Source organism: Leptodactylus fuscus, chromosome 2, assembly GCF_031893055.1.
Source record: "Leptodactylus fuscus isolate aLepFus1 chromosome 2, aLepFus1.hap2, whole genome shotgun sequence".
Classification (NCBI taxonomy): Eukaryota; Metazoa; Chordata; class Amphibia; order Anura; family Leptodactylidae; genus Leptodactylus; species Leptodactylus fuscus.
Window position 1 is genome coordinate 162,682,935 of NC_134266.1, and position 11,289 is coordinate 162,694,223.

The following is an 11,289-nucleotide window of genomic DNA, read 5'->3' on the forward strand; positions in this document are numbered from 1 at the left end:
TCTAGATATTTTGTTAGATCCACTATCTAGTACATACACTGCATTACTATGTTGTTGTTTCCTTGTTTGTATGGTTCAAATTGCTCTTTCCATCTGCCCTGCTGAAATGAATTTTTAGTATTTATTCAATAAAATTTATATATTTTATAGATATTGTATTGGATTCAAAATTTTTGACCACTATTTCTATGGTATGTTCAGGTGTTTGCTTTATATGTGGTCTTTTTATTCATGAGGAAATGGTTTAAGTGTAATCTCTCCATATAAGCAGGGAGACAAGAAGTCTTGGCTGCACCATCCTTGGAGTGATTAATTTCATCAAAGAGCTGGGTTACCATTTGAAATAGTATCCAGACCTGTGAGAGAAAACACCCTCACATTGAAGGTACAATTATCTTATCTCTCTGCTCATTCTCCTTCCTCTTTATAGACTTTAAGAGGCTGCAGCTGTCTACTGATTCGTACCGTACTGTATGCAGACGCCATACTCTTGGTCTTAAGTCCCTTAAAGTCTATAGGGGCAGATGAACCTGTGTAGCAATTCAACTGGAACACCGGAGATAGTTGAGTGTTTTACCTCAGCAATTTCTTGTCCTCCCATTCAGGTAAATAGGAGCACCATCCACCAAGTGACACATATAAATGCACAGCAGGGACTACACTCCCTGTTTTTAGGATCAGTGGGGTTCTTAGAAGTCAGACCCCCACTGATCAGGTATTTACCATCTATCCTATGGATAGAGTATAAATAGTTTTGATTGCCTGTCACTCTCCAGGCTTCTTTCATGTATATTGCGCTGTTATTCCTGCAATCCAGTTCCTTATCAGACACATTCTTGGCTTTTATATTTGTCTTAGTTTGATCTGCTATCATTCCCCTAATGCATTGCACAGCATCACATGGGAAGCTCTAGGAAGGGTGATCTGTGAGCTCCTTCATTACAGCTGTAGGATAGGAATTATCTGATGATCTGTAGTTAATGACAGAAGTTTGTGAAAAGCCTGTGCAAAACAGACAATCCCATAGGAAGTCAATGACCTTTGTATTATTCCATACTAATTTTATATAATCGAAGTGAGAGTCACATGAAGAAAAGGATTTAGATACATAGGAATTACTACATAAGGTAATACTGGCTGAATTATATGTGTTGGGGGAATAGTTACATAAGGAATTAGAAAACAATTCAATCAAGTGTTTCTTCTAAGGATAAGACCATATGTGGCAGGTCTTACCCGCAGCCCAGCTAAAACAACTGATCTTGAAATCAAGACATTGACCAAAACTGAATTTGGTAAACATAGCCTGGTAATACTTTAAATATAGTCATATTATCAGTTTCCGTACTCTGACAGCCCTTGCAGATCACAATGTTCTTACAGGCATACCTTTAAATTGTTTCCTGCAAGATTAAGCCATTCCAAATGCACCAAGTCTTTGAGTCCTTCCACATATCCTATACTGTTGTGAGGTAGATTTAGTACTCGCAAATGGACCAGTTTTGAAACCCCCATCATCCGAACAAGACGGTTATTAGCTACGGAGAGCTGAAATAAGGCAGACACAAAAGATAAACGACTAAGCATCGTAGCACAGATGTTGCATAAAATCAGCATCAAATTTAATGAAGCATTGCACTTTACTAACCTGGGTAAGATTTTTGCATTTTTCTAGATGTTCCAATTTGATGATCTGATTCTTATCCAAAATAAGTGTTCGAGTGTCGGCATCACATGATAATGTAGGAATCAGCTTCTGAAGACCTTGGCCAGAAAGATCCACTACAGCAACTAGAGGAAATAAATAAGTCACTCAATCAATAACAGCCCATGTTCTTTTTCACAGGATCTGTCAAGCTCTTATGACTCTAGATTCATACCTGCATTGGGGGTGTCCATTGTTCTGGTCCGATCGAGGAAAAGAACAATGGACAGACCACTAAAACAGCAGACACATACTGAGTCCAATGTACCTGACTGAAGAGCTGCTTCCGTATAAGTTGACCATACCTGAAAGTCTTCTCAGTAAGGTCTCAAGCAGGTAAGTAGCAGGGCACAGAGGCTTAGGGGGCTCATTTTAGAGCTTCTAGAGGCATCTATCAGTTATTTACATCACCTCCTTAAAGGAAACTGAACTGCATTTTTTTTTTTTTTTTTTTTTTTTTTTTTGGGGGGGGGGGTCTATGACCAGCCGCAATAGTAATGTATAGAATCTCCCATAAAGTAGTGAAAAAAAAAAAAAGAAGCTATAAAAAAATAAAATAAATAAAGGTTCTGAATCACTCCTTTCCCTAGAATACATAAAAGTACAAAATTACTCTGAATCACATACACATTAGGTATCCTGTGTCTGAATGTGCCCGGTCTACTGAATATAGGGTATCTGCAGCGCTCCTGTTCCGTCAGGAAGGGGTTAATAGGAGCACTGCAGATACCCTATATTCAGCCAGGCTTCCCTTTCCCAGCACCCAGCAACTACTGCACCCAAAAACTCCGACCATTTTAATTTTTGAAATTTTCCAGTAGCGGCTGCATTCCCCCCCCCCCCCCCCGGCTTATGCTCGAGTATATACGGTAACTATAATGTACACTCAATGGAAACTTTATTAATGACACCCTTCATCTCATGATTGGAGCTTTTCTGTATAGAAATTAGGAACCTGACCCGGAGTATAACCTAAAACGAGCAAGTTTAGTGAATGTGAAAGAGTGCTGGTCACGGGTGCGAGAAGAGGCAGGCCAAGATTTCAAAAAATGCCAACCTTGTGGAGTCTTCTTATGCAATGGTTTTGAAAGTACAGTAAGAATTATGTGATCAAGAAAAAATTCAGAGAAAGACGATTCTGTGCATGTAAACAGCATGTAGACAAATGGGGGTTAGAGGAGGAAGTCAGGAAAAGAGCAACTTGCAGTTCATTGGGAAAAATCACTGAGCGGAGGAAAAACATTACCTGGTCAGATTTCTCTTGCATAAAGCTGATGGGAGAACCAGAGGTTGGGTCAAGCAGCATGAACCCTTCCTGTCAGGTGTAACCAGCTCAGGATAGTGGAGTAATGGCATTTTGTACACTCCGGTTCCTCTGACACATTGGCCCAAATTTACTAATAGTTAGACAGTGTGATAATAATAAAGTAGTCTCTGAGCATTTACCGCCCTGAAATGTGAATGTGAGGTTCAGATACGTCATGGTGTCAGGAGTCCATTGAAAGGGCAACGGACCAATGGATGAAGAAAAACTGCGCTTGCTCCAGAAGAGTAGTTCAAAACACGCACTTTTATTAAAATTCTTAAATACACGACGCAGTATGACCACGTTTCGGGGATTTCCCCTTTGTCAAGTGTATCACCAAAGAACACACTTATCCTATTAATAAAAACCAAACATAAAAATATTCTATAAATATAAGGAGTGTAACACATATACTAGTATAGACATATACAATACACAGAAATGGCCAGATAATTCTTAGTAGAGACTGTATCAGGTAAAAAACATCTATTGCATTTATGCATAGGAATACATCGAATAGGTGTTTAAATTCTTATATCCCTAATAAACATGTGCTGACAAGAAAAACATTGGTTGTACTCATACATAATAAAAATAAAAATACCAATATTGTATCGAAAACACCCTCATTGTCTATTTGTTATACTTAAAAAACAATTAACCTGGTGGAATTATATTACCCACAGGGCATAGGAAATGTCATACTGAAAGACATTTTGGATTCAAAAGAGCTATGGTATTTTATACTTAGGCTATCCAGCTTCAAAAAGATGAAGAGAGTCTATTCCTTACCTTGCAGACAGATGTAAGACCAAATGTGCTGCAGGAGTTAACAAAAGTGATGAGCGTGAGGGAGATAGTTTGTATCCATCGAGGGTCTCTTTAAACAGAAGAAAAACGCGCGCATGTATTGCACATGCGCACGAAGATCGGAATCATATTGTGAAAATCCCGAGTTTTGACTCAATTTAAGAGTCTCTGAGGGGATTAAACGTCATAGTAGTGCTTGGTATTTAATTATATAACGTTATATAGTTCTACGTAGTTATCTTGAACGCTAAGTGCTGACCGCCGAAGTACCGACCGCCGAATCCACCACCCAATGCGCCTGCGCGAGGCCACACGGAGCCAGGCGCGCCAACCTCGGGAATCTCCGTGATTACGGAGATTGCCGAAAGACACGCGCATGCGGGGTGGGCAAAAGAGAAACTAGACCGATGTCGGCCACCCGCGCTTGCGCACTACGTGTCGGACGGGCCAGACGGACATCGGTAATATCAACAGGGATATGAAGGGATTGATCGGATGGTATTTAAATACCAATGCTTGTGTGGTGATAATAATCATCATTAGTTATATGGTTATATGGTTAATATGAATTAGTTTGTAGATCCTGTTTATGCCTACACTTTTAACATTATAAATCGACAATTGTCTATGGGGCTAGTTTTGTAAGAGTGACAATTTAAACCTTTTATACAAAAAATAATAATACATAATAAACAAAAAATAGCATATATATATTGGTATAGTATAAAAACCACTAATTACTAGTTCTCTATTTCAATTATACATGTATATACATAAAAAGACACATATACATTAGTCTGTAGTGTATTTAAGAATTTTAATAAAAGTGCGTGTTTTGAACTACTCTTCTGGAGCAAGCGGAGTTTTTCTTCATCCATTGGTCCGTTGCCCTTTCGATTGTCTTGCCCTTGGAGGTGTTGGATGCCATGACTGCTGCTGTTGAAGCTCCCATCTGATGATCAAGTCTTCGGCAGTTACTATAAAGACTGACTGCTGACGAGTGGGTTGCTCGGTAAGTTTCTTTCAGGAGTCCATTGAAGGCCCCCACCTACCACTCTAAGCAGACAAAGAAGACCTTGCACAAGAGGCAGACTCTTATAGTTTTACCTTCATTTTCCTAAATTATATTATACTACTATACTACTACTACTATACTATATAGAAGTATTTCAATTTATTATACAGGCAATTGCACCCCCTAGTGTTGAAAACCCAGGACTGGACAAAGTGTAAGTTCATAAAAAAATAATAATATACAGATCTACTGTAAAGCATGAAATAAAAAATAAAATAAATCCAATATAATTAGCCTTTTTTTTTTTTTTAAAGGGCTAGTTCACACTACCGTTGTAAATGTCCGTTGAGGTCCGTTCAGTCATAGGATGACAGCAACAGACATTAAACTGTCGCAGACAGTGGTCACAGACTGATTCTGTGTCCATTCAGATTGATACTAATGTAAACAACATGGCGGAAGCTAGCTTCTATCATGTTTGTCTACTGTTGTAACAGAAGATAAAGTCCTGAATGCAGAACCCGTGATTAGCATGCGTGGTGCTACGTGGTAGGGTTGTCCATGGGATCTAAGGCATTGCCATGACAGTGAGGAGGATAGACAACGGCCTCCTTACTGCCCATGCACAGTTCCTCATAGAGAACCTATGTGCGATGTGCACTGTGGAACACAGATCCCAGGTTCAAGTCCCCTTGTGGCATATAGGAACACCAGGGGACATACTTTAGAGCTGCAAATATAAAAGTTTATGGTTTATGATAAATCATATCAATTCATGTTGCGTGATCAGATTTTGCTACATTATGGCTACACATTGGGCTTGAGAATGGTCTGATGAGAATGAAATGTCACCTCTATAATCTGTGGATAACCTTATCTGAAATATTTATTTATTGGTGGATGATCACTCAACATGAACTGATATGATTTATCACAAACAATAACATTTGTTATATTTGCAACTCTAAAGTGTGTCCTGTGGTATTACCATTTCCCACAAGGTGACTTGAACCTGGGATCACAGATTCCCAGTGAAATGTACTGCAGTATACTTGCAACTCCTGGATCCCACAATAAGATTGCTGGGAATCCGATGGGTGGCAGGTGGGGTCGATCTTGCCTCCGGACCCCCTGGAGGCTGTGAACGCTATTGATCCTGCGGCTGGCCCGGCCTTCAGCTGCGTGACACAGCCGCATGCCAGAGATAATGCTGCAGGCACAGTTTCTGTGCCATTACAGTGCCTTATTATTACGGTGTTGCGCATTAACTATATGCTCAGCGTGACCTAATAGTACAGCGCAGAGCGGGAATGGGTTAAGGCCTCGTCCACATCTGCGTTGGTATTCCGTCCGGGGGAGTCCGCATGAGGATCCCCCCGAATGGAATACCAAACGCAACTGCAAGCGGTGTGCCAGTGAAAACACACGGACCCCATAGACTATAATGGGATCCATGTACTTGCCGCCAGATCTCCGCAGGGATCGTGCAGACAGGAAAGTATTTCACAATCTAATTTCCTTTCTGCATAATTCGTGCAGGCAGTGTGTGGCCAGCACATGGACTCCATCATAGTCTATGGGGTTCATGTGCTTTTACTGCACAGCACTTGCGTTTGGTATTCCGTTAAGAGGTCCCCATGCAGACTCCCTTGGACGGAATACCAACGCAGATGTGAACCAAGCATAAGAATACTTACCCCCTTATGCACAGGGACGCCCACACCTCCCCTCCTTGTGAATGGAGCTAATGTACTTGCAAGATCTGAGATTTCAGTCCCAGCAGCCCCAAAGCAGGGGCTCCAATTATGCAAGTACACTGGTGCTCCCTTTACAAGGAGGAGCCATGGAGGACCAAAAGTGGATAAGGTATAAATGTCCTCAATGGAACGACTCCTTTAAGGCTGGCGCCACACGTGGAGAGTTTCTAGTGGGGGAACCATTGCTGAATCTCCAGGAGCTATCTTTTGTCATGTACAGTAGCAGTGTAGTGCTATTCACTACACCACGGAAAAAAAGACAATAAAGTGTCTTCGACTGTGAATTTTAAACCCACAGCATGTCAATAATTGCTGCGGGTTTGGCTGTAGTTTTTATAAACTACACAGGACACAGAAATCACAGGTGAAAACTGTGCTGAAAACCAGCTGCAGCAGACCTGTCCCATGTTCCTCTAACCTTATGACATGTTCACTTTTTTATTCTATGATTAAAAAAAAAAAAAAAAAAACTTCCAAAATCATTGTGGGTAATTTATTAACCCATCTACACCATATTTCTAGCATAGAGGCACATCTTTGGCATCCCTTATTGCTAAACTGGGCGCAGCTGGATGGGCTGGTGTGCCGGGGTCCGGGACTTTATTAAGACTGACATGGGATATACACCTCTTAATACATTTTCTACTCTGTTTTGTAATTCGGTCAGATATTTCGATGTTGGTGCAGCATAGTGCGCTACTCTTTCCAGTACGGGTTGATCCACTTGCCGCTTTATTTTATTCCAACAAATATGGTGCAAAATTCATATAATAGATGAGCATTTTACTGCACATTTTTCCACTTGTAAAGGATGAAATTTGCAACATGAAAGATGTGGATTTTGCAGCAGTTTTATCTATGGTGTGAATTCACCCTAAACATTATTAAGGTTTTGATGAAGGATTACAACAACACGAACAAGGACATAGCCAAGCACTGTCCTGAGGAATATATATATATATATATATATATATATATATCTCCCTATATTATAAAAATGAATTTCTGTCTGTCTGTCTGTCTGTCTGTGCTCTAATGCGAACCAAACGACTGGACCGATTTTCACCAAATTTGGTACAGAGATACTTCAGGTATCCGGGAAGGTTTAAGATGAGACTCCAACTCGCTCGGACGTACCGTTGCTGAGATACAGCATTCCAAACACAGTGCCCCCCCCTTAGCCAATACAAACCTGCAAGACTTTCACTCATATTCCAACTGCAATACACACGGTCACTCCACATGCACAATACAACACTGATATCCAAACTGAGATACACGCATCACAGGATTAGATACACAGATCAGCACACAGTATCACACGCCAGAGGATTAGATACACGGGTCTGCACACAGTCCCACAGACCAGAGGATTAAATACGCACTTCTGCACACAGTTCCACACACTGAAGGATTAGATAAGTGCGTCTGCACACGGTTCCACATGCCGAAGGATTAGATACAGGCGTCTACACACAGTTCCACACTCCAGAGGATTAGATACGCACGTCTGCACAGAGTACCACATGCCGTAGGATTAGCTACACATGTCTACACACAGTTCCACACTCCAGAGGATTAGATACGCGCGTCTACACACAGTACCACATGCCATAGGATTACATACACGTGTCTGCACACAGTACCACACAGGGGAGGATTAGATACACGTGTCTTTACACAGTTGTACACTCCATAGGATTAGATACACGCGTCTGCACACAGTACCACATGCCGTAGGATTAGATACGCGCCTCTTCACACAATACCACACAGGGGAGGATTAGATACACGTGTCTTCACACAGTTGTACACGCCATAGCATTAGATACACGCGTCTGCACACAGTACCATATGCCGTAGGATTAGATACGCACCTCTTCACACAATACCACACAGGGGAGGATTAGATACACGTGTCTTCACACAGTTGTACACGCCATAGGATTAGATACACGCGTCTGCACACAGTACCATATGCCGTAGGATTAGATACGCGCCTCTTCACACTACCACACAGGGGAGGATTAGATACACGTGTCTTCACACAGTTGTACACACCATAGGATTAGATACACGCGTCTGCACACAGTACCACATGCCGTAGAATTAGATACACAGATCAGCACACAGCACCACATGCCGTAGAATTAGATACACGGGTCTGCACACAGTCCCACACACCAGAGGATTAAATACGCACTTCTGCACACAGTTCCACACACTGAAGGATTTGATACGTGTGTCTGCACACGGTTCCACATGCCGAAGGATTAGATACAGGCGTCTACACACAGTTCCACACTCCAGAGGATTAGATACGCGCATCTGCACATATTTGTACACACAATAGGATTAGATACACGCGTCTGCAGAGAGTACCACAGGCCTTAGGATTAGATACACGCGTCTACACACAGTTCCACACTCCAGAGGATTAGATACGCGCGTCTGCACACAGTTGTACACGCCATAGGATTAGATACACGCGTCTGCACACAGTACCACATGCAGTAGGATTAGATACGCGCGTCTACACATAGTTCCACACGCCGAAGGATTAGATACGCGCCTCTTCACACAATACCACACAGGGGAGGATTAGATACGTGTGTGTGCACACAGTACCACACTTTGGAGGATTAGATACATGCCTCTGCACACAGAACCACATGCCATGGGATTAGATATGCGCGTCTGCACACAGTTTCACACGCCGTAGGATTAGATACGCGCGTCTGCACACAGTACCACATGCCGGGGGATTGGATACGCGCGTCTACACACAGTACCACACGGGGGAGGATTAGATACGCGCATCTACACACAGTACCACATGCCATAGGATTGGATACACGCGTCTGCACACAGTTCCACACGCCGTAGGATTAGATACGCGCCTCTTCACACAATACCACACAGGGGAGGATTAGATACGTGTGTGTGCACACAGTACCACACTTTGGAGGATTAGATACCTGCCTCTGCAAACAGTACCACAAGTCAGAGAATTAAATACGCGTCTCCGCACACAGTACCACACGGGGGAGGATTAGATACGCGCATCTGCACACAGTACCACACGGGGGAGGATTAGATACGCGTGTCTGCACACAGTACCACACGGGGAAGGATTAGATACGCGTGTCTGCACACAGTACCACACGGGGAGGATTAGATACGCGTGTCTGCACACAGTACCACACGGGGAGGATTAGATACGCGTGTCTGCACACAGTACCACACGGGGAGGATTAGATATGCGCATCTACACACAGTACCACATGCCATGGGATTAGATACGCGCGTCTGCACACAGTACCACATGCTGGGGCATTGGATACGCGCGTCTACACACAGTTCCACACGCCGTAGGATTAGATACGCGCCTCTTCACACAATACCACACAGGGGAGGATTAGATACACGTGTCTTCACACAGTTGTACACGCCATAGGATTAGATACACACGTCTGCACACAGTACCACATGCCGTAGGATTAGATACTTGCATCTAAACACAGTACTACATGGGGAAGAATTAGATACAGCTTTACTCCAGGTATCCATAACAACTGATCACAGGTTTTTCACTGACATTCAAAATGAGATACACATAATCACATTACGCTTATGGACATACACACAAACCACATACAAAATACACCAGTGCAAAACTGGACAATTCTTATGGGGCCACTACACAAACATAAAATGTAATATACCCGTTCGAAGCCGGGTCCTCCCTCTACTATATATATATATATATATATATATATATATATATATATACACACACACACACACACACACACAAGAATTACACACTGGCTTGTCCTTTTACATGCTGGCCATGTTTACTTCACAAGACACACACAGGGATATGAGAACATTCATCTAAGGAGGAATTGTGGTAATAGAAACGGATTTTAGGACAGAAGAGATATATAGCAACAGAAGCTAGGTGTGCTGTTACTTCACTACAAGCACGCACCCTACAGACATGTATTGTGTACAGAATTCTTAGAATTGTTATATGGATACATAGATAGCTGCTGTGTCCGCCCTTCGTTTAACCGTCACACTGATGAATGACGGGAAACGTAGTCTTGTCACAGGTAAAGACATTCTACTCCGAGACAGGAAAAACTACAACTCCCAAAAGCCCCCGCGGCTACACCGAACCCGCTATTGTCCCCGCGTCAAAACATTAACGAACGCCGCTGATACAACGCAGAGCAGTATGCGACACGTCTGTCCTACAGAGGCCCCCGCTGCTACTGGCATCTCCATAAGCATTTCATTTACCTAAGCCGTTACTAGTCTCTCCCGGAGACGATGTCACCTCCTCTCCGGCCATGGTACACACAGCTTCTAAGCTCCCCGGCAACCAAAAAGTGTCACTGCATCACTTCCGTAGCACAAATTGCGCCTGCGCATTGTGTTCCTGTACTGCCTACCACCTTGTGGATAATTAGGAAACTGCATATTCCTTTTGTTAGTACTGTAGAATTCACACACCTATGTGTAGTTTATACTTTTACCATCATCTCCATAACATACCAAGAAGATTGTATGTGGAAATTCAGTCTAAATATAGGACCACTGTCTACAGAATAATATGCTATATAGTATACCTTTAGGCGTAACGATAGCATACCTCCCAACAGTCAAAGAACAGAAAGAGGGAGAAATG

General features: G+C 42.5%; 1 protein-coding gene across 1 annotated transcript in view; it reads right to left on the reverse strand.

Annotated features, from left to right (window-relative positions):
• The window catches only part of CEP97 (centrosomal protein 97), a 31,071-nt gene extending 20,062 nt beyond the window's left edge, over positions 1-11,009 (reverse strand). Inside the window, exons 1-3 of the mRNA XM_075264970.1 lie at positions 10,902-11,009; positions 1,649-1,791; positions 1,390-1,548 (exon numbers count right to left, since the gene is read on the reverse strand). Coding sequence (XP_075121071.1) covers positions 1,390-1,548; positions 1,649-1,791; positions 10,902-10,953 — 354 coding nt within the window. The 5' untranslated portion in view covers positions 10,954-11,009. The remainder of the gene's footprint in view (positions 1-1,389; positions 1,549-1,648; positions 1,792-10,901) is intronic.
• Positions 11,010-11,289: the final 280 nt, after the last annotated feature.